Source organism: Saccostrea cucullata, unplaced genomic scaffold (assembly GCF_032062105.1).
Source record: "Saccostrea cucullata isolate Sc308-1 unplaced genomic scaffold, CSIRO_AGI_Scuc_v1 ctg183, whole genome shotgun sequence".
NCBI lineage: Eukaryota > Metazoa > Mollusca > Bivalvia > Ostreida > Ostreidae > Saccostrea > Saccostrea cuccullata.
In genome coordinates, this window is record NW_026929981.1 from 213,545 (window position 1) to 238,729 (window position 25,185).

At 34.2% G+C, this 25,185-nt stretch overlaps 2 protein-coding genes across 4 annotated transcripts; both read right to left on the minus strand.

The window, feature by feature from the left end:
* Positions 1-116: 116 nt before the first annotated feature.
* LOC134282663 (uncharacterized) lies at positions 117-25,065 on the minus strand. 3 transcript variants are annotated; one of them, XM_062765067.1, is made up of 5 exons: positions 24,977-25,065; positions 2,748-2,903; positions 2,225-2,366; positions 1,658-1,840; positions 117-625 (listed from the first exon to the last, which is right to left on the minus strand). In XM_062765067.1, exons 1-5 carry the CDS (start codon positions 25,036-25,038, stop codon positions 422-424), a joined length of 747 nt encoding a protein of 248 aa, XP_062621051.1. In that variant the 5' UTR covers positions 25,039-25,065; the 3' UTR covers positions 117-421. The 3 variants fall into 3 exon arrangements, with proteins under 3 accessions (XP_062621051.1, XP_062621052.1, XP_062621050.1); XM_062765068.1 differs by lacking the exon at positions 24,977-25,065 and adding an exon at positions 24,788-24,810; XM_062765066.1 differs by lacking the exon at positions 24,977-25,065 and adding an exon at positions 3,596-4,146.
* Positions 12,831-18,195, minus strand: LOC134282662 (uncharacterized). Its single transcript, XM_062765065.1, is given in 2 exon segments — positions 12,831-17,367; positions 17,370-18,195. Coding segments are annotated over 2 exon segments (5,256 nt in total). The 5' UTR covers positions 18,184-18,195; the 3' UTR covers positions 12,831-12,925.
* Positions 25,066-25,185: the final 120 nt, after the last annotated feature.

Below are 25,185 nucleotides of genomic sequence, written 5' to 3' on the forward strand. Positions count from 1 at the left end.
CAAAAGACATTTCATTCAGAAAAGCTTTTGGGCAATAAATTTGAGCAATAAAGCAAAGTTACAATGGTCAATTCATTGCAATACCGCAAAATGCATCACTTTGAAAATCATGAAGATACATTTTAATATGCTTTATTTTTAAATGTTTACTCATATTTACAAGTGCATACAGCATGCTTTCTCGCTTACAAGTACATCTTAAGAAAAGTTTTTGCTGTTATCACACCACAATAACAAAACACTCATATGAACCCTCTATTTTACAGCAACCTGTTCAAAAGATTATTTAAGAATAAAACTTTTTCATCAACATGATGTGTAATTAAATTTCTTACATCTCACATCAACATTTTTAACACATTCATTCATAATTTTTGAGCTGTGTTTATAGATTTAATAACACACCGAAATGTGTTTGTTGCTAATCCTGAAGTACACGTGAACTTCTAACTCTGCAGAGCAAACCAAAATGAAACATGGTATCCAAAATTTCTTCTCGATCCTTTTTCACTAAAAAGTTATAAGGTTTTGAGTAATGAATTCTACTTCTCAGATCTTCCACCTTTGAACCTTCAACCAAGTGTGTAAGATGTGTTTTATCCATATCCAAACGTGTGAAAATAATCTGCAATAAATAAAAATAATGTGCTCAGTATGTTTATAAATTACCATCATAAGCAGTTCATTGCTTTTGTGCTGGTTATTAATTACATTAATTTTAGTTTTTTTTGTGATTACTGTATATTAATAAATGTCACATTAATTATTGCCAATTAAACACGTTCGCTGCGTTTGTTTGTGTTGTGTGTCTGGTGTGAATGTTTTGAGAGGTCATGTGACATTGGTTATTCTTGTATTTACACGTGCTTCCGGTTAGGTGACCTAATGTGACCTTACTGCTGACCAATAACTGACCGTTTTTATCTAATTAATATGCATGTTTTAATATCTGCGCTCAGTATATAAGCACTGTACCCGCCAAATTCTTGACCCCCACGATTTTTGCCTTTATGGTAGAAGACAGATTTACATTATATTATGTCAAAGATTTACTTGGTTTAATATTTAACTGGATTCCAATTTCCTTTATTATAATCATTATGTAAACGTATTTTTTATTTTATTAATTAATTCCGACAGCAAACAATCATATAATTTATGTTTTGTTAATGTCTGTTCTTAAATGTAAAGTATTCGTCTTATGTGTGTATTGTGTTGTGAGAGTGTGTTTGATTTATACTTTGTAGGTTTATTACTATATGCACATAAATAAATACAAAACTACTCCTACAAAAGACCCAAATTTGAGAGAAACACCAAGACCCCTTCTACTCTTATAATGTCCCTTAGTATTCCAATGAGTATTCTACGTGTACATGACTAGTTTTTCCCCTTTATTTCAAAGTAAAAGATTATAGAGATCAGTTGCAACAGGCTAGCGGCATAGGTTTATGAACAGCATCTTTGTGGACCTTAAAACAAATTTTTTATTTCAAAGCGACATTTTTGTCAGTTGAAGCAGTCAATTTTGCCGGTCACCGGTTCTTAGGGAAAACACTGAGTCAGTCATCCAAAAAGATTGACTGACAACTCACTAATTATGATCAGAAAAGGACACAGAATCTTTACAGTAATAAAATAAAATAGAAATACTAACCATGGTCTTCACACAAATTATTCCTAAACATGTAGTTCCTATGACAGATTTCTTGGTTTCCAGAAGAAGCTCTCCCCCATGTCGTCCCAGCAGTGTCTCTACAGATTGACCTGTTAACATCAAGTCTCTGATATTGAAATCAGTCGCAGTGTGTCCAGCATGTGCATGTGACCATATCTTTACCTGAAATCATATATTTTGAATGTGCTTATACTTCTAAAATCTTAAAACTGTATAAATTTGATAAACGAAAAGTCTGTGATGACAAAGTTAATTTACAGTGTACTTTATATTTTGTAATAACAACAGAATTAAAATGCAAACCAAAAAGGTTGAATTACTACAGGGTCATGAAATTTCTTAAGATTAGAGAAAATTTTATTACAAACTGAATATTCCAAAATGTGCTCCATATAAACATACAGAGATGTTTTAAAAGTGATGACTTTGATTTAGCTGAAGCATTTTTTCACAAAATAAATAGAATATACAATGTTACTGTTTACAGCTAGCAAATATTCAAAATTTTTATCAAAAATATATACCACTTAGAACTTCCATACGAACCTCTCCAACAGAAACTGTAATAAGAGATGCTCCTGCTTTTTCCATTGTTGAGTCTCCCTGCAGGCTGTATCTTAGATCAGGAACACTAGCTGTTTCTGTTCTATTAAGTGTCATTTGTACGGTCTGTGAAGCATCTCCTCTCCTGCAAAATTTAAGTTAACTCTCAAACTTCATTTAAAAAAAAAAATTCTTTCAGAATTATGATATAAAGAAATAATATTCAGCTGATATTTAAATAAATTAAATGTGCTTCAAATAAGTGGGGTGAATTTCATTTTTTTCTCATTATATCTGATTCATAATAAAGATTGCCATGAAATATTTGGGGAAACACAACTTTTCTTGTTTTTATTTTAAAATTATTATGAAAACAATAGAACTGAAAATAGTAAAACATCATGCTGTCCTAGAGTTTCTTTCTTGAATTGACATTTAAAAAAGAAGACGAAGCAATACAAGAAATATATCTAAACAAAGTTTGATTAATTTTTGAATTTGTTTCAAGCATAAAATAAAAACTCACACAGCATTTATCAGGAAAATCTTGCTGAATAAAGTCAAAAGCTGACAGAATTCTCCTTTTACTCCAATTCTTCTTTCAGAAAACAACTCTTTTATAAAGTCAGAATAATACTGAACATACTCCAAGATCCCTGCATGCCAAAGACTGAAAAGATGCCTAAAAAATTAAAATAATTTTTTTAAAATTAGTGTTGTAACGCTAGCTGCAGAGTATCAAAAATCGTTGCTAAAAGTACATGTAGCATGTCAGTGACAATGGATAGAAAATTTTAAAATTTATAGCAATAATTTTTTTAAAATATGTATTTTAACAAATAGTGTGTCTTTCAACATTAAAAAGGACATTCCTGGACCTCTATTTTTCTTACAAATAGCACTCAAATTTCCTCACTAAACATATTAAAATGAAGCTGGTCCCACAGATTTTTACTGACATATCAAATTTATTTCTGAGGGTGAGTGAGGATATCTGAATATTTCATAATTAACCTTTAGTCCTTATTTAAATTACAGATGTACTGATCATATAATGGATTGTAAGCTACAATTTGATAATTGAATCAGATAATAAAATTGGGCCGATTTGCAACACTAGTCATTTAGCATTGTTATGTTTCAGTAAATACAGAAGGAAATGCAAGATTTTAATGACTTTTCCTTGGGTTGAAATTATTCTGTGTTTGATCTCATATCTCAGATATCAACTACAACAAGAATAGTTAATAGATGTCTAGGGCCTGTCAGTATTTTATTTCTGGAGAGCTACAGTTCTGCAGCTGGTCCATACCTAGCTTTAATTCTCTTATGACCCCTATAATTTGAAACAAAGACTTGACATAAAAACCATACCAGGAAAGATCATCTAAAGATGATGCTGATTCAATTTCCACTTTGATTTTTGCTATTGATTGTGCACATTTTTTGGTTTCTTCTAAAACATCCCCCGAACTCAATTGTTCCATTTTAGCCAACCCTTCATCAGCATCTAAACTATGTAAACACTTTTTCGTTAATTCAACCAGAAATCCCTTTATCTGAAGAAGTTTCGTCCAAAATGTTGCATCGTTTACTAACACAGAATACGTGTACATATTTTTCAGGACTGAGTTGTATAACTCTGATAGTTCTGTTGCTTTTTCATCATAAAAGAGTCCATACGATTCTAATGTAAGAATATCCCAGTTTGCTACATGATCATGCCTCGGACATTTCACTCCTGCAGAACTGTAACTGTCATCGCTTTCACGAGAAGATGGAGATTGTGTTCGAGGGCTTGGGGTTAAATTTCTTTTTCGCTTTCGTCGAACTGAAGGGTATAATAATGGTGATCGTGTAGAGGAGCTTGTAGCACTACTATCTGAAAAATCCTGTTCCATTTCTTTGCATCTACATGGTATAAGATGTTTGAATTGTTTCTGAACTTTGATTACTTTCTCAATCTAGTTTACTTTCACTTTGTCGTGGATACGCGTTTATCAGTAGAGCACGCCCGATTGAAATTAATATACATTTTGAATTTCTTAAAGTAATATACGCTATAACGTGCGCCATTTTAAAATACGGCTGGAAATTTATATATTTTGTTAACCAATAAAAGTTACGAAAATGCTGTAAATTACACCATTTAAATAAAATTCGTTATAAAGTTATCAAATTATAATTATTTATTACCCTGCAAGGAGAATAATGTCTATTTTTAAGTAAATCCACCACGTGACGCCGTCGCTGCTTTTAGATTGATAAACAAACACGGCGTCAAGAAAGCGAGGTAAGCCCTTTGAGATACAACTCACTTTTGACATGGATGGCGTGTTACTATTAATATAACCAGGCGCGTAGCTGCCTATACGCAAGTACGCAAGTGCGTACACATCATTTTCCAAAAAAGAAAGAAAGAAAGAGGGATAAAAGAAAAGAAGGAAAAAAAGAAAGAGAATTTTATTCGGGGAAAAGAGGCACTACCCATGTTTCAAATTATTTTGCGTCTTATTGTTTCGATTCAATTATTTTTTCAGCATGTCTGCACATTCAAATTTAGTCCTTTATAAAATTAATTCCAAAAACATCTTCAACATTCTTGAGGGAAAAGAATTGTTGAACCAAAATGTTCAACTGTTAATCCGCGTAATCATGATTATCCAGACAAATATTTGATAAGGAAAGCGATCTAAGGGACTTTGATCGAAAGAAAAAGTTACAAAGGTCTTGGACGACTATCCAAGATATTTAATGTCCGTAGAGGTAATGAATAAATGTCGTTAAACAATTTAAATTATGGCGAACAAAATAAATAATAATATAGCTTCTTTTACTGATGTTACCAATTTAAAGAATTATATTATAATTGAAGCATTCTCGAATCGTTTCAGCTATCAAATACATGTATGAAGGTAATCAAAAGACAACAACACCCCCGTTTATATTTTGTAATATCTAAACTCCAACTGATGATAACGATATTGAAATTGCTACTCTGTTTTATCTTGATACACTTGGAAACTTTTTTCTAATACCTATATGTGCGTAAATTAATTTGATAAATTATCGTTCTCTTCCCGAAGTATCAATGGAAGCAGTATAACTTATAGCTAAGTGTTTGCTCGAGAAAAGTGATATAATCGTGATTTCTTTTACGAGAAAATGACTGAAAATTTTCTTAAAATCCAGGAGCTTCCGGGGGCTTCGCCCCCTGGGCCCCCACCAGGCCTTTGCCCTGGACCCACTGGGGGCCTCAGGGCGGCCCCCAGACCCCCGACCGTTTTCTGAGTACACTTCATTTCCATGCTGGCTACGCGCCTGATAACTTATCTTTAAATGTAATCAGTATCAACCATCTATACTCTGTTATGACGCATATTAACCTTTTATTAATAATCGTTGTCAAAATGCAACGTGCCTCGTTGTCTATAATTTCCCGTGGACATACGTGTCTATATTTAGACCTACTGTTTACGCACTTCCTTTTTCAATATTCATGAAAAGACTGAATTCTTGATTGCAGATATTGCTTTATTGTTCTGTTATTACAACGAGTTTTATAGTTAAATTTTGTGGAAATATTATTTTTTCATTACACTTTATGTGTTTCAAATCATTTAATCATTTTGTTTCACATACAAATCGGCATCCATACGGCGTATATTACTTTAAATTGCAAAACTTTAATTAATGTAACACATGTAATATATGGGAGTATACCAATATTTGATTTAAAATATCTTGGTTTGCTATAAAAGATGTATTTCTTGTTCATCATGTTAACTGTTCACATGTTTACTTGTTCTATTTGTACTAACATACCCCATGTGGGGGCTTTAGGGAAAAAAAGTTTCAAAGTTTATTAATATTCACTGGCGGATTTAGAGGGGGCAGGGAGCCCGGGTCCCCTTTTGTGTTAAAAAATAATACACAAGATTTGATAAATAGTTTGTTGGTTTGTCTGTGGATCCCTACCCTGATCCCAAACTGGTCACCCCCCCTTCTTTTCAAGATTTCTGGATCCGTCACTGACATTTATATTGAAAAAATGATCGGAAAAGTCATATATCAAAATGACACTGGAATTAAATAAGTATCTATAAGCTAAAAACTGTAGTAATCTTAAATAAAAATGATAACGCTTTTCCGATTCACTATTACATAATTGTTTTCATCAAATGTTAAGAAAATAAACTCGGTGAACATTCCAAAAATTAAAGATTTTTAAAAAAATTACTGCAAGTTTAATTAAATAAGATTTGTTTTAGCTATAAATTTTCTTTTTTAAAAACCAATCATGGATCTTTAGGTTTAAGGTCTAACTAGCAGGGAAAAGATTCACAAGTGAGTTTTTATATCATGTTTTTTCAAAACATTTCTGAATCCGATCTATGACAGTTTTAATGCAACACTTTAAAAAGGCTAAAGCGTGAATAAAATACTGGCCATTTATAATTTGATAATATAATAATGTTGCATTGAACATATTTTTAATATGAATTTATTATATGGAATCAAAAAAGAATCTACAGCCACCAATAGGTCCGTGTCCACAAAACTCACCTGCTGAATAACTTATGTTCTAGCCCCGTTTACTTCATGGTAGTAGAATGCAGTAGTGGTTAATTTTTTACAGATTTTTTAACAATATACCTTACTTTTATCTATATATAGGCGATGCCATGCTAAAAAAATTTATTGAAATTTATTTTTTAAAATTTTTGTTACTGGTCACCTTCTAGGTATAAAGGGAAGAAATGGATATATTCAAATGTACTGAACGACATTTTGTCCATCACATGTACAGTACCTCTAGGAAACCGGCGGCATTTAGCAGGATTTCAACCACAGTACTTCTGGTTTGTCAGTAGCATTGGGCGGCAAATGCTAAAAACCACGGACGTCATCAGAAGCATTGTCAACAAAATGTCTCTCAATGCAAATGGCATTACAAAAAGAACTGTCTTTGACAAATGCCGTTCAATGCTGCGTGCTGACATTACTAGAAGCTATTTAAGGTAGGACCAAATAGATAGGTGAAATTTTTCCTCAAATTCAATTTTTCTGAAACTTTGATATTTTGTTCTTGGATACAAAATCTCTCTTTATACATGATATGAAAGAAATTCAACCGCACATTTTTTGCCCACATAGTCTGAAATATGGCCTATCAGACCCCTGTAAGAAGATTGCAAAATCAGACATTCGACTTGAGAATGAGCCTTATTTTAGAATTTTCAATTGATCTATTGCAAATTTGTGTAATACTTTCAATAAAGATAACCTTTTTGTTACTTTAAATCAGTAAGTCACATTGATACTGGAAAATTTGGGTAAAATATTAAGTAAAATAGAACATACATTGTATCAGAAACTGAAAATTCACATGTAAATATCCGACAGTTTATGTTTTCTTAAGAGAAAATGTATAATTCAATTTTTACAAAAAATCAACAGAATGATTCAAACGGGTCCTAGAATAAAATGTGTAAAAATAAAGAAAATTGAACCGGTGGTTTAAGATATTTTGGCGATTAAAAAAAATTCAATGGCAAAAAAAATGAAAGATTCAGAAGATGACGTCACAATATTTGACCTTTGACCTCGTGATATGACCTTGACATTTGTAGTACATGAAGAATAGAGACTCCTTATATATGTGTCCAAATATCTCCCCTCTACTATTTATGGAACAAAAGTTGCATTGCATTTTATAACAGACTGTTACATGTTTGTTTATTGCACTTAGATAGCGTAAACACATTCCAAAATGTAAGCTCCCAAGTGACCAATATATAGGATTCTCTGATTTTTTCACAAAATATAACGCAAATATGCCAAAACTTATTATTTTTCTTTCAGGGATCATTCATTGTTGTCAATATAGTAATATTATTCTTTTTTCCTCCAGTAATTTTTAAGAAATGGGTTAAAATAGAATTCTCGGGTGTTTTGTCCTACCTTAATTCTATGACAAATGCAACTGGTATTTCGGGTACACTTTCTTGAACAAATTTAGTTTCCACTACAACCAATTTTTTTAGGATTTGCATGACAATTTAGTTGAAGCATAGGGACAGGAAACCAGGCTAATGGCCTTCGTGCTTGCACTTCGGAAGGCCTCAGGTACCAGGCTACAAGCCCTTAAAATAAATAAATGTTATGAACGTTGATTCAAATTTAATTATGAAATATACTAGATACAGTATTCATTACGTACAATGTACATAGCAAACATTTCTCTTGTTAATAGATAGAAACGTACAATTAGAATAAAGTTACATGTATAATTTGTAATATTTATTTTCGTCGGACAACAAATTATCTTTAAAGCTGACATGAACTCTTAAAAAGGCATTAGTTTTCATCTTTGTACGATTTACTACATTCCTGTACGCCCTTGTCCGCCATATTTCTTCGATTCCGCCATATTTTGTCGAAGATTTTTGGCCACCCGTACCTGCTATATATAGCCTTGTAGAATTGTTTCACCTGAGTGATTTTCTAGCCTGGCTGTTGACATGTTCACATCTCCGATAGCATAGTTTTTAGAAGTCCATAAACTGAATAAACTGACCAAATACATGAATTCAACAAAAAAAATAGAACTAAACCGAGAATTAAATTATTTTTGAATGTATTTGCTGCAATATAGAAAATACACTAACACGGAATACATTCATGTACAGCAAAAATCCATACAGGTCGAGAAAACGCGTCAAATGCAGTGATAAAACATTTACCTGAATTTACTGCTATCGTTACAGGGATGTGCACATGTCGAAAGAATTATCCTACTTTACTTTTATTGAAAAATGCATCTCAGAAGTCATGTAATCCATTGCTAACTCAACAGTAAAAGATGCTTGGACACACGTGGCCCATGCCGATCATTTTATTTGGTCAGGGAAAATATCAAAGGTTGAAAGCTCAGTGGGGTTGATTGAAAAAAATGCAAGTAATTTTTTTCAAAACTAAACATTACTCTTGTCTGTAAATGTTGCAAATAGAATTTATGATTACATGGTTTAACTTCATTAAATTTATAATAAAGCATGCGTTATTACGAATCATTTACCTTTTGAAGATATTTTCCTGTGATAGGGGGGGGGGTGTAATAAAACATGCATATTAACACTCTCATAAAAATAATTTAAGAAAAACGTCTGAAACAGATTGATTTCTTTATGATCAATTATTATCAAATAAATACTGTGTATTGGCTTTATTAGACCTAATATAATTTGATTTAAAGTTATTTATAATTTTATGCACAATGAATGAAAACATACCCCACGCTCCCCCCAAAGTCGAAGTGCTGAAATTCCCAGAAAAAAATAAAGGAATCGTAATTTCCTTGTTATATGCACATCTATGCACATTGTTTTCTAAATATCTGCTAAGTTTGAAGAAATTGTGTGCAGCGGTTTATGAGGAATTGCGCTGAGAAAAAACTGCTCATCTTTATATTGAAGACATGGCCAAAATCTAGATGTAAAAGTGCGGAAATTCCCGAAAAAATAAAGAATTCGGAATTTCCTGGTGATGTGCAAATCTAGACACACATTGACTCCTATAAATATCTCGAAAGATCGACAAATCTCTGTGCAGTGGTTTATAAGAAGTTGCGCTGACCAAAAAAAAAAAGGGACTGACTGATGGGTCCAAAACATTATATCTCACGCAACTTGTTGCGAGGGGTATAATAAACGAGTTTGATTCTGTGGTACAATGATAATGAAAATAGAATTTAATGTGAATTAAATTTCTAGGCATAAAAAATTAATGATTACTAGAAAAAGCAGATAGAAAGAGAGAGCAAACCCCCGTGAGAATTCCACATTTTACCTACAATTAGCTTTTTAAAAATTCTCTTGTCTGTTGTCCAGGTCCAGGTTCGACTCGTACGTTTGAATATAGGTGTCGGAACCGGGGGTGGCTTTTTTTACAAATATATACTTAGTATAGACATTGAACATTGCTGCGTAGGTTTAGCCCCCCCCCCCCCCACTTTCCACAGACAAGTCGCAGTATAGATTAAAAAAGAGGAAAGTGTTGGTGTTTGGAGAAAAATTTTGTTTCTGAAGTTCGAACCTACCTCCCCCCCCCTTTCCCCCACACGAAATAAGATATTCGTGTTTTGGAAAAGGACATTTCCCCCTTTTTCTTAAGTTTGTCAGATTTTTTGAATGTATAAAAAATATTCTTTGCACTTAGCCCCCACCCCCACTTTCAATTTGCTTCCGAGGCCAATGCGTTTGAGAAGGTATTTGAAAAAGTTCCCATTGTACCCATTCCTGTGATGTATGTTTCACGTTTATTATATCCCCCGCTTGAAAAGTGGAAGGGTATATAGTAATAGTTATGTCCGTCCGTCGGTCTGTTACGCTTTGGGGTACCCATCTCTTATTCGCAAATCCTCTTATACCACTAAGTGAAATTTAATAAAACTTTCACAGAATCTTAGGTTTATTACATATTACCATTGTGCACCTCCTTTTTTACTTTTTGATCCGACACGTATTTTGGGTTTAGCGACAACAGCAAAATATGGACTTTGCCATTATAACCATATGGGAGGCGGGGATATCATTTAGTGAGCTCATTGCTCACAATACCTCTAGTTTATCTTTCAATTTGGCCGTTTGGATTAACTTCTTGTCCAAATTAAAATTATTATTCAATTTATGAAGTTTTGACATCCCGCCTGAAAAAAAAATCCTTGATCTGTCCTAAGGCTTAATAATGGTACAGCACAAAGTGCGTAGGATCTTATACCTATTATTGCCCTAAGGGATGATTACAGAGAGAGAGAGAGAGAGAGAGTTCAGTATACAAGAGAGTAAATAAAAATTATCCGTATTCAACCAGTGTCAAGAATCCCTACCCTAGCTTTTAAAATTATCTCCCAAATACTGCTACAGAAATTATTTTTATATAAAAAAAAATAGCTAGACTATCAGGCAGGGATACTGAAATATCGAAAGACTCTCTAAAACAACATAATTATAAAACATTTATACATTCCTCAAAATGCACATACTTTGTGGTCGGAGTGACACATTTAAAAAAAAAATTTCAAAATTGAATTCGGCAGAGATGTCTGTCTTCCAAGAATATTTAGATAACGGTCATGTCAATTATTTTTGCACCCCCCCTCCCCCCCCCCCCCCGCCTAAAAAATCAAATGCCTAAATGTCAATCTGAACAGGAGATGGCATTTCTTCGTGTGTTTGTGTGTTAAAGAACGTATAGATCTATGTACACATAAAAAAATAGTATTCTGGTTAACTGCTTTTAAGATTTGAAGTAAATAATTACCGTACATCAAATTACCTGGTTTAGATTTGAGATTACTACTAAAATAATCAGTTATAATTGACAAATTAATTTTGCGACGCAAACCAACTGCAGACTACTAGTATATTCATGACTTTGTATAGAATGAATATTAGAACTACATGTAGATAGACAATTCACAATTATAGCACAATTAACCCCCCCCTTTCAGCCGCGCAAATACCAAATAATTTCTCTTTCCACTTGTGATATTTTCCCCGACCAAAATCTGATCAGCATGCACGGACTAAGTGTATCGACGTGCTAGTCTGTGCGGAGTAATGACAGTGTGTTTACTATTGAGCTTTTGTGGAGTTTATTTCTTTTTTGTGATGCATATTTCAATAAATGGAATTCAGGGTGTATATCACTTGACTTGTGCACATCTTCGAACCGATGCAGTAACCTTATTACCAGGTATGGGTACGTTTACAGCGTTCGAGGCGTTTTCTCGATATGCATCGATTGCATAGGGGCTGCAAATCAAAGACGTTGGTTGTTTTGTTCCATTCAAATGATATAATTTCAAATTGTGTTTGCAGATTTTACTGCTTTTTATTTCAAGTTTATTCTGCATAAATTGGCGCACTGTAAAAATACGTACTCGTGCATCTAAATTTCTCACCAAACTTGCATAATTTTGATTCAAATCAATAATTATTCAGAAATATGATTATTGTGTTGTTTATTGTGGTTTTGAAATGTCTTGATGTCCTCATGTGTTCTCATATGCTTTACGGTTACCATCGGAGATGTGCACAAGTCGATACCCAAACCAAAAAATCATTCAAGTGTAACGAGCGCATTTGGGTATATATCGTTACAATGATACAAGGTCTCTGAAAGAAATATGGCGGAATACGGCTAAAGTTGGTATGAAACAAGTCGTACATAGATGAACATGTTGCGTTTTTAAGAATTCATGTCAGCTTTAACTTTTAACTATAACAGTTTTTCCATGCTCTTAGTGCATATGATGGTAACACTATTCGCATTGTCTGTTAAAAAAACGATAATAAAAAATTATTCCCAAAAATATCATTATATTATTAACATATAATTAAAAACAATTCAATTATAATCAACAACATTAGTAATTATAAAAAGAACAAGATATACAAATCAAGTAACATTTCTTTTCCTTATTCTTTTTATATGCAAAGATCATAATTTTATATCTTTAAAGATGAAGTTTATAAATACAAGATACTTCATTTAAAAAACACGCAGTTTGAAAAAAAAATGCATTTTTTGCTACAGAATAATTTAAATCTTTACCATTTCATTTTTTCCTTAAAAATTATTCGATATCGTTATGACAGAGAAAAACGTTCAAAAATTGTGAATGTTAGTGTTTCAACTCTAAACAAGAGTACCATGCTTTTTATACAGATGTCCATAACACTCGCGGCTAGTCTTGAAAAACTCCATGCATATCCAGCAAATGTGGCTCTTGCAATCGCGACATTCAATGCGCTGACAACCGCCATTTTTCTCTATTCCAGCAAAACAGTTCGGGCACAATTTCCTGTTTTGAGGGTCCCGGCGCATCCATTCTTTAAGTCCCGTTTCATCATTTCCATTTTCCATCTGGTACATGGCACATGATACTCCATTGTGGTACTCAATGTGGCATTTGTTGCACATACCAGTTCTACAAACACTGCATACAATTCTCCTCCCTTCTTTGCTGACTTTGTATACCATTGGGCAATCTGGAGTTATGCAATATCGAACTTTGTCCTTGTTTTCTGCAACAAAACTGGACACAGACGAATGCAGGATACTTTGAAGACGACAGAATCCATGTTTTGTCATGTTCACAAAATCCTTCCATGCCCAAAGCATATCACAATCAATGTGACAACATTTGAGTGGGAATTGTTTGTTTTTGATAGAAGATTCTATGTGGAATTTTATACAATCTCTACAGTACGGATGGCCACAGGATTCCAGTCGGTATATTTCGCTGTCCGCTATTTCGGTAAAACATACGCCACAATTCGGTTGCTCAGTACCTACAACTGAGCATTTTTTTCTCAAACAATCAGTAAGCTCTTCAATGCATTGGACAGCTTTCTCAACCGCTTCATCTCGACCTAACATTTTAATTCGATGACTCCTGTGATCAAGTTCCACCGTTGACAAACCGCACTCTTTCTTCAGGCCACTAAGGTCTACACTATGCATTAATACAACTGTCTTCATTAAACCTGGTGGTTTGGATTCCCCTTTCAAGTCAATTACACGGAGTTTGGAGGAAGTCATTTTTTCAACATACTTTTTTATCTTCTCTTTAGCTATTCCTCGGTCTTCACTTTGACCATGGACAGAAACAGACGTATTTCTGTGATCAAACAAGATTAATGTGTTTGTCTTTCTCATTACTTTTTCTACCTTTTCTTGACCGTCGGAAGTGAACAGATACCGAAGTGCTGGCATGTTTTCCAAGTCAATTGTCTCACCTTGAAGCATTCTTTGTACTTTGTTTCTTGTGTTTACCATACTTTCAATGCAATCTGCATCAATATCTATCATGTAGTTTCCATTTTTGAGTAAAGTTACAGTCAATTGCCTTCCACCGTCTTCATTCTGTATTTCTTCACAGTATCTTTCAATATTTATTGCCACTCGTTTGAAGACCGGCGCCAAAACAAAGATTCGAGTATGTATTTCTGGCGTGATAGTTACTGGATCATTTCCAATGGATATTCTATTGTGTAGTCTTGAGCATGCTCCAAATCCTTCCTCTGGGTCTTTAAATGTAACATAAGCCTCATAAGTAATTGCAGCAGGTTTGGGCTCAATGACAGTGACATTGAATCTATTTTTCTTTATATTAGTTTCCTGTGTAAACTGACTCTCTAATCTAGTTTTCAGACTGTACAACATTTCTGGTGTTGTATTGACTTTTTCCCGTATAACAACAACTTTTAAAATGTCATTTTCAGAAATGTCAAAAGAATTCAGAAAACTTTCGTGTAAAACATCTTCATTAACAAGTTCACCCAAGCCTGCTACATGCAGTTCTTTATTTGGATTATTTTTACTTCGCTGTATCTTTACTCGTTTCCCTGCAACAACCATGTTGCTGAACAATCTTGATCTTATGACGTCGTCTATTTTGTGTTTGTCACGCATCTCAACAAAAGCAAATCCTTTTGACTTTCTTCTACACCAACTCAGCCTTGCCTTAAGTAGATCGGCTTCTTCACATTTCCCAATCCCTTTCGGTGGTTTTGCAGAAATTTCTGATGTTTTCCCACGTGTTTCCATTACTGCCGCTTTAGCGAATTCAGATTTATCATATACGATCTGGCCAAGATATTTAGGATTAGTGTTGTTTGGAGATTTAGGTATGAAAGCTCGGATTGATCCAAAACGTTCAAACCAATGTACCATTTCGTCGTCAGAATAGAAAGCATTTGCATTACCGAAAATAAACACATTTTTGTATTCATCCTGATATAACAGGTCATGGATTAGCCCTCCTGCTCCTATGGAGATCCTTACTCCGTGAAACTCTGAAACCAAAGGATGTTCCACCGTTTCATTCCTTACTTTTTCTCTGATAGGATCAACTGCTAATTGCAGAGTCTTAAAGGAAATTTCTTGGTCAGCCAGTGGCGCAAAAATTGAAATTTCTCCTTTATCACGATTTGCATCAATCACGAACACGGAGTTCTTGCATTTTGTCGTTAGATTTTCTTGCATTGCTTTTACTTTGCTATATCTTGGACCAACAATTTCTCTGTGAACTTGAACACCAACATACTCCGTCAAAACTTGTGTAACCTTTCTCTTTTCCACGGCATCAATATCAAAGTCCAGAGAACCATCATTCAGTGCTTCTTCGACATCTTCATCCGCTACAGCTGTGATATTTAGGGCAAAATCACGTGAAGTTTGCATCACCCTCTCGACAATAACCCAGTTAGGGTAAGAAGCAAGAGACTGAAAGGCAGACGATGGATGAACAATCACCTGTTGTCCTTTGTCTATAAAGAAGTAGCCAGCTTTTTCATGTCCAAGAAAAAAGCAGACATTGCATTGAAATGATTTAAACAGTAGTTTCTGCAAAATTCTATCTCTATCTACAGCATCTGTAAATTTATATTTTATGTTGATGGACAGGTCTCTCCTAAGAGTATATAAAAGTTCCTCTGTAGCATCGTCAATGTTTCTCATAGCTTTTCCATTTATTGAATTATCTCTACACCATTTACCTCTCTGTCTTGCGGGAACTTTGTGCCATTCTTTGAAAACACTAAGATTGGTAAAGTGATCTCCAAACTTATGACAAAATTGGATTTTCAGCTTGTCCGATAATTCTTTCTGTGACGTTGTCCCGCCTCGATAAAACAAAGACCCTGGTACTGTGCAGGAGGCCGCTATAATGATTCCCTCTAAGCCAACATTACGATCTATGCCGTCATGTACAAGAACTCCTAAACTTGGTTCAAATGGAAGTTTTGCAATCCACCTTCCTAAAGGAGATATTTTCCCATTTTCAATGGCTCCAAGTTTATTGAGGTGCTGGAAAGCGTTTTCCATAGAAACTTTCTCTGGAGCTTGTACAAAGTCAAATTCTAATGGATCAACATCCAGTTGCAAAAGCTTAAGAATTGCATGACCTAAGTGTATCTTCAGAATTTCTGGTATAGATGTCGGGTACATTATGTCGTAATCTTCCTTTGAATAAAGTCTATAACATTTACCAGGTCCGGTTCTTCCAGCCCTTCCTTTCCTCTGGTCAGCAGAACTTTTGGTAACTTTCACAACACGCAATGCACTTATTTTCTTCCTTGGATCATACGATAATTCTTTAACAGCCCCGGTATCAACTACATACTTTACACCAGGTATTGTCACTGATGTTTCGGCTACATTTGTAGCAAGCACAATTTTTCGTGTTCCTTTTGGTGATTCCCTAAATACTAAATTCTGTTCTTCAGTTTGAAGTTTACCATGTAAAGGTAAAATCCAATGATCTTTCCGCCCTCTCAGTAATACATTTATTTTTTCCGCACACTGCTCAATTTCGAGTTGGGATGTTAAAAACACTAATATATCTCCAGGTGGTTTCTTTCTGTGAATTTCTGCTGCTTTTTCGATAGCTTTAATTTCATAGTTATCAGCCACATCAGCACCAGTTGACATAGTTAACCATTCAATATCAACAGGAAACATTCTTCCAGAAACTCTTAAGACCGGGCAAATATCGGATCCTCCAAAGTATTGCACAAATACGTCTGGATCTATTGTTGCAGAAGTGACCACAACACGAAGCTTTGGTCGTTGTGGTAAACACTTTTTGATCATTCCCAGCAGGAGGTCAGTATAAACACTTCTTTCGTGAGCTTCATCAATCACAACACAGGAAAACTCCACCAGCAAAGGATCTTTGAGACACTCATTCAAAAGCATGTGGTCAGTCATGTACAATACCTTAGACTGATTACTCAGCTTTGATTTCATTCCAGCTTGATAACCCACAAGGTCACCTACTTTTGTCTTCTGTTCAATTGCAACTCTTTCAGCAAGGCTAATCGCTGCTACTTTTCGTGGCTGTGTACAAATGATTTTTCCAAGGGAACTTAATTCTGACTCCAATATGTATTGAGTTATTTGAGTACTTTTTCCGGATCCAGTTTCTCCTAGAATGATAGATACCTGGTTTTCAAGAATCGTGTCGACAATTTGGGTTCTTCTTGCATAAATAGGCAATGCTTGTTCTAGTCTTGTGCATTCAATTTCATATCTCTTCAGTAAGTAATCAGTATCCTTCTGCGTTACGTGTTGTGTTTAGCAGACTCTATTTTCTGTATAACATTTGATGAACATAATTCAAATTCACTCTGTTGTTGAATAAGCTCTCTGTTTTTATCATTTAACGCTTTTCGTTGAGCTTCTCTTTGCTCATGAAGTGACATATCAATGAATTTTTTCTTCTTCTTTGAACAGACCTCATCTAAAATGTGTGTTTCTTTTTCAACCTCTTTAAGTTTACCTTGGTGTCTTTGTAATATTTTCTCAGCCTTTTCTTTCAAGTTTTGCAGTTTTTTATTATTCCCCATTAACTTTGTATTTGGATTATTTTCTTCGGAAGTTCCTTTTTTCAATTGGTACCCAAAACCCAACTCTTTATCATTTTGTTCCAAGCATCTTTGAAATGACGAGGCATCTGCATCGGTTTTAAAATCAAAAACAACAGTTGTTGTCCTGTTTACGGGATTGGTGTCAAAAGATGTAACACGAAATCTAACATCTGAAACAATACCAATGAGATGTGACCACAAATCATTTTCATCTTCTAATGTCTTAGAAATAATCAAGGCACGAGTTAAAGTGTCTTTATTGCAATTCTGACCAAAAGCACTTTGGGCAAGATGTGCAGGTAATTTTTCTCTTGGTGTTAAACTGTACATTTTCTCCTTAACTCTTCCGCATTGATCCTTGTTTTCAGTTGTACTAAGTCTCTCTTTATCTTCTTTTACTCTTTCATTTGCCTCAGTCTTCTCATTAAATTTAATCACATTGTCTCTCTTTGACTCTTTAATCAAAACAGCATCATTCAAAGATTCGGTGCTCTGCTTTGAAGTCACCCTCTGCTTTGACATCTTCTCTGAAAAATCCAAGATATCTTTAACCTCTTCTTTCACAGTTGTACACGGCTTCTGTACCGTCATTTCAGATTCTGTACCTGTTGTAAATGGTTTGTCTATTCGTGGACTAGATTCTTCTATTACCAAATTGGAAACACTTATGTTTTGTTCATCGATGGCATCGTTTGAAATGGTATCTTGAAATGCCGATTTCCTTTTTTCTGACGTCGACGGTTTTGATTTAGTAGCCTTTCTCTCTTCAGTATTAGATATTCTTTTATTGCTGACATGCTGAACAACGACTGCTTTTTTCAATGGCATTTGCATTTCTGTAGAAGCTTGACTTCTTTTGATATTTGACACCTCCTTGTTATAATGTTGGTTGTTTGTAACTTCTACATTTGCATGAACATTCCCTTTTTGGAGATTTTGTGGATTTAGGATTTTATGCACTATTTTACCTCTGTATTCTTCTCCACTGACGTCTATCTGTTTGGAATTATCTTCTTTAATTTTTGTGCAAGTAGTAATACTTTCTTTGCTTAGTCTTGGTTCTTTTGCTTTCAACAAAGAAGAATCTGAACATTGGACAATTTTAACGACAGAAACCTTTTTCTGTTTCGACTCCTTTGCTTTGACCGGAGTATCCTTTGATCTTGCGGATACCGGTATTGTGTGTTCATTTCCTTTAATACGTCCCTTTTGCTCACCGAAGGTTTCCTTTCTTGTTTTACATTTTTCATTTCTTTCCTCTTTATGATGGCTTTGTCGACTGGGGTTCCGATCAGTTTGGTATTCAAATACACAATCTTGGGCTGCAGTGTTGCAAGAATTGATAGGTTTGCATGTACTTTTTTCACCTTGCTGTTTGACTTTTGTTTCCATTCGTTCTCCTGAATCAACATTCGGTTTACTTATGTCTTTATCCTGAATGATATTGTGTAACTTTTGAGTGGTTATTTTTACCATACCAGTGTTTCCTTTTATTTTGGAATCAATTTTTCCATCACAACTCGATTTACATAGTGATTGTACCACATTTGTAAGTGATTTTTCTGGTTTTTCATCAGTCTTTTTAAAATATTTGTCTTCTTCTTCCTTTGTTTCTGTGTTTTTGCATTTCTTGTCTCTATTTTCTTCAACAGCAACCTCCACTTTTTCATCATGCTTAAAACTGCCTTGTACAGAACATTTATTGCTGTCTTTTGACTCCTTTTTCGTAGAATGTGAACTTGTTACGGCGCTTCCTACGGGAAATGACATGGGTTTAAATTTGTGTTTATCTTGTTTAACACTGGCTACATTTTGTCTTCCATTTGTTGACTTGTCTTTTGGTTCAAAGTGACTTTGAATTACTCTTGAAGATTTAGCATTTGTTTCTTCAATCCGTTGGATCAATTGATCTGTTTTAAAATCAGAGATCTCGTTAGTTTTACCTGTACTGCCACCCTGTTCTTGAGGTTTTGTTGGATTACACTCTTTCAGATTTCCCTCTACTGATCTGACGTTTCTATTTTGAACTAAATCTGGTTCTTGTTCTATATTTTTAACTTTTATGAAATCTTGCCATTTTTTAAACTCTGGATCTACTTTTTTCCAACCACATCCGTCGGCATATACTCCTCTGCAATGATATGTGGGGCTTTTCTCTCTGGATTGTTGAAATCTTTTTCTTGTTTGGTTTTCAATAGGTTGTATGTCTTCTTCCTCTACATCTCGAAACTTGATTTTTCTTTTATCTGCTTTACTACTTCCACCAGGTAATTCTTTGGACTTCTTGTAATATCCAGAAAAATCACTGGTTTGGTTTGATTCTTCTGAATAGTTCATATCTGCTTGTTGTACAATTCTTTCCACTGCAAATTCATTTTGCTTCACTGCATTCTGTGAGACTACAAATGGATTAGCAGAGGCACTGTTTTTGTCTGGCTCAAGGTTTTCACTTCGTTTCATATCTTTCATGTCACTTTCTAATTTTATTTCCCAAGTAGGAGGGGTTCGCGGTTCCCATTTCATACCATACTGTGGAAAATGAGGAACTTCTTTGGTTGCATTGTCAGATAATGTGCAAGATGTACTATTTTCATCTGGTTTTATGCTTTTATTTTCCTTAATGTCATTTAAAGCAACTATAGAGTATTTGCCTCCATGTTGGATAACTGAAGTATTTTTCAGCTCATTTTTGTCTTTTCTTACCGAAACTACAGAGTTATAATTACTTAAACCTTCTTCCTTAAGACATTTTTGACCATATAAAGGTTTAGGTGAATTAAAACTCATTTTTGCTTGGTTTTCCACATAGTGATCTTCTCCCATCACATCTCCAGAATCTGAATTTCTAACATATTTGGAGCTTAAACTAGGCATTGTACAATCATTCTGCACACCTAAGATAGGATTTCCTTGACTACATTTTGCAGAAAATTCAGTTTCATATTTTTTATCCCTCATCTGAAATCTCGAATTTTTACTTGAAAGCATGTTATATTGAATTTTTTCATGGGATGGTATGTTTGAAACATCCATGCGAGGATTATTATCATTGTCCTCAACAGTTTTCACCCTCAAACATGCATTTCGATAGTTTTCTACTGTAGGAACCAAAGGATTCGAGCAAGTCTTTGTATCTTTCCTTACAGTCGGTGGATATACCTCAAAATCCATGTAGGAAATATTTTCAGTGCCTGTTACTTGTTTATTTGGTATTAGTGTTATTTCATCACTTGTAAGACCCTCTTCCCACGTTGTACAGGAGGGATACCCTGGTGATTTAACCTCCTCCAGTTCTCTAGCTGGGGGCGATGGCGATATTTTCAGATGCGCATTATTTGATTTATAAGAATGAAAATCCTCCCTTAATGTAGCCAAATTATTCGTGTACGACTCGTCTGTGGTCCCAGTTGATACTTTAGCCACTCTTTCATTGACTTGGCCTTCTGACTTAGTCGCTTTCTTTTTTGTTGAGCTTTGGCCCATTCTTTATATTCTACAACAAATTAAACAAAATTTAAACACAAAACTGTTTTCAACAGAACAAGCAGTCTGGGAACATTGCATTAGCAATACACACCTCCTACCGAATGTTATCTGGTTCCCAAGACAAAACGAAAATGCCATAGTTCCGTTCAAAATTCATTTATGAAGCAGATTTAAAATGCAGTATATTTCATCGAGATAAATTCATGTACCAAAGATCAGCTCAACATTTGCAAGTGTTCAGAAAATGCAGGAAAACATTGAAATTTAAAATTGAAACTGAAGTGGAACGAAATTTAAACTTATCTGTAACGTATCAAGATTAATTCGCATACCAGTTCTGAAAGCATTTAGAAAAAAACAGAGTGCATGGAAAACCAAATGCATGGGGCAGACTGACAGACAAAGTCAAGTTCCATCTAATCTCTCTAGAGAAGCGGCGAAGCTTTCGTCCATTTCTCAAAGAGAATAGGTTCCATCGTGTATCACTAAGGCAATATTTATAGTTTTTAAACATTTACATAGCAAAAAGGAAAATGCAGTGTTGTTAAAGGTAGGCTTATGGTCATCTAAATTTCTATACATTTTTATGGTGTCTTGATTTCGTTTAAGAAGTTTTTGTGATTTACATGTGCATGTTTATTAATCATATACTGATGGTCATAGTGAATTCAAATACATGTACATTAAAAATGATGAATACAAAAGTAACTTAAAAAGAAGTTAAGAACATCAATTAAATGTTTTTCCATACATGTGTTTTGATAGCTGATTTAAGAAAAAAATGTAATAAAAAAAATAGGTACTGAGTATTTAATAAAACCTGGTAGAATTTCAAATCTGGTTCGTTTCACCGGAAACATTGTTATCCACTTAAACATGCAAATGTTTTAGCTGCATTTATAATATACTTGTTATTGCATTTTTGTATAACATCAGCATTTTATAAAGACACTATAATTTACAACATAATTTCAAATTAAATAATAACAAAATATTTCAAAACATAGCTAAAAAAATTTTGAAAATGATTAGTCACAGATTATTCTCTTTGTGCTTTGAAAATCATCTGGATATTTTTAATCAATTTTTAAATGTTGTACATGAACTTCCGGATACAGTTTTTATTTACGATTTACGTCTTCTTCTGAAAATTGCATGTACATGTATATGTATAAAACATGTAGATGGATTATGATGAGGAAACGAACATTTAAACTACATGTATGTCCTTTAAAATTAGTGCTCAGTTTTTACCTTTTGAAATATGTGGAGATAACAAACAGAATTCAAGCTGAAAAGTCCATAAAACTATGCAAAATTGGAGCAGAGAAAACACAGACCTCCAAACAAATATCGGAAAATCCGTCGACAATTCAGTGTGTAAATAATGGCCTAACAATTTGTATGAAAAACATCAGTCAGCATTTAACTTAATGATAGATTGTACTTTCCGACAAGGTCATTGTTTCGATCATATATGTAGCACTTACGAAATAATGAATTTAGACGAGACTGCTAATACTCTTGTTTCATTAACTTGTTTGTCAATATTTACCTCGTTTTATATATAGCCATACATGGAGCATGCTCTTGCGTATCGAGTCACCTGAGACAAATAAACTCCGTGTGCAGGTGATGAAGGTATATTGCTGCATAAATAACGGAAGTTGACGAATGAAAAGTTAAAGTCATCATGTTTATCATAAAACTTGTTTGTTAGATTCCAGATATAAAACAAATGTTCAGACTCTGTGGTATCTTTTATAACAAGCTCAACAGGATATATCGTATCGACATAAAAACGAAAAAAAAACATTGCTAATTGACAATAGATATATCTAAATGTAGAGTTGAAGGCCAGAACAAGTGTTTTCTTCTTTCCATGTACATGTATAAGACTTTGGACAAATTCTGTTCATATTAATATAAAAATAGGACTGCTGATATAGGAGGCGCAATTGGTACCCTTGGGAATTCCAATGGATTGTTGGAAGACCTTACTTCAAAAACACAAAGATATTGTCGATCAGAAACTCAAGCATCTTTTAAATATTAAAGTACTTTTTTGTACACATTGGGGTCGCTCAATGTATACAAGGGAGATCTTAACTTTTAATATTTTGAAAATGTTTCAATTTCTAAAATAAATTTGCAAGAACTAGGTATACGATAAAATTGTTGATTCAATGTGCACAATCAGTCTAGTCCTGCTGTGACCATGAATTTTTTTACACAGATTATATGACAAGTTTATAAATTTAATCTACACAACACATGGCAACAGATATGATATAAAGGTATTCGCTTTGGTCTCAATCAATATTCTGTAAAAAAAAAATACCCCACTGATCATAATTTAGACATTTTGAAATCTACACTACATCATGATCCTTCCACGGGCACATATGTTTCAGCTTTTTTGGCCCAGTGGTTCCTGAGAAGAAGATTTTCAAAGATTTTTCCTATATATTTCTATGTAAAACTTTGATTCCCTATAATGGCCCCGCCCTTCCCTGGGGGTCATGATTCCTACAATTTAGAATTTACACTACCCCAGAATGCTTCCACATAAGTTTCACTTTTTCTGGCCCATGAGAAGAAGATTTTCAAAGATTTTTCCTATATATTTCTATATAAAACTTTGATTCCCCATTGTGCCCCGCCCTTCCCCGGGGGTATTATTTGAACAATTTAGAATCTACATTATGTGCTTCCCATAAGTTTCAGCTTTTCTGGCCCATGAGAAGAAGATTTTCAAAGATTTTTCCTATATATTTCTATGTAAAACTTTGATTCCCCATTGTGGCCCCGCCCTTCCCTCGGGGGTCACATGATGTGAACAATTTAGAATCTACACTATACCTGGATGCTTCCACATAAGTTTCAGCTTTTCTGGCCCAGTGGTTCTTGAGAAGAAGATTTTCAAAGATTTTTCCTATATATTTCTATGTAAAACTTTGATTCCCCATTGTGGCCCCGCCCTTCCCCCAGGGGTCATGATTTGAACAATTTAGAATCTACATTATACCAGAATGCTTTCACATAAGTTTCAGCTTTTCTGGCCCAGTGGTTCTTGAGAAGAAGATTTTTTAATGACCCAACCCTATTTTTGTCTTTTCTTGATTATCTCCCCTTGCGAGGGGACAGTTCCTTTATTTTAACAATTTAGATTCCCCATCACCCAAGAATGCTTTGTACCAAGTTTGGTCAAAATTGGCCCAGTGGTTCTTGAGAAGAAGTCGAAAATGTGAAAAGTTTACAGACGGACAGACAGACGGACAGACAGACAGACGGACAGACGGACGGACAGACAGACGGACGGACGACGGACAAAATGTGATCAGAAAAGCTCACTTGAGCCTTCGGCTGAGGTGAGCTAAAAATGTTAAATTAAATAATACATGTGATATTAAAAGATGTCCCATTCATTAAAGAAGAAAATCATAGTTCGGTCCAATTTGAATGATTTTTTCAATAACAAAGCTTAGTTTTTCGCATTTCGAGACGAGGGTGTGTGAGGTTATCGTCATTATTTAAGCAAATGTATATCATTTACTAGACCGGAAAAGACTGAAAACAACATTTTTGCTGTACCTACATAATTATGCACTCCTCAAACTAAATCGATAAAGAAACAAACCTTGCCATAATACCAGGGTAGGCATGAATATAAAATAAGCAGAATAAAATCATGTCCCAAAAATTCTTGTAATGATTTTATAGTCTAATAAAAGAGGCATATTTACCCTATAATGTTTCCTTTGCGTTTATGGAGAGTAGTTCCAATATCAATGTAAATGTCATCATGCCTGTTGTTTAAATATCCTACCTCAACAAATAGGTGATCTGACTAAACTTATGCATTTTACACAGTCTGATAATTTCTTGCATTGGTTGCACTTTGCTCCTCAATTCATTGAAAATAATTACTTTCACTTTCTGTTCTGACTTCCGAATAGCAGTGAAAAAAAAACTCAATAATTAAAACCTCATGATCAGCTCGTCTCAAAACCAAACATATAAAGTCTGGTTTATTGT

What these genes read in the sequence shown, in the direction of transcription:
- LOC134282663 (XM_062765066.1), bottom strand. Translation starts at nt 4,122, where the DNA reads ATGGAACAGGATTTTTCAGATAGTAGTGCTACAAGCTCCTCTACACGA. An exon ending in TCTTTAGATGATCTTTCCTG is followed by an intron (nt 2,904 to 3,595) that starts GTATGGTTTTTA and finishes TTAATTTTTTAG; the next exon opens with GCATCTTTTCAGTCTTTGGC. An exon ending in ATTTTCCTGATAAATGCTGT is followed by an intron (nt 2,367 to 2,747) that starts GTGAGTTTTTAT and finishes TAAATTTTGCAG; the next exon opens with GAGAGGAGATGCTTCACAGA.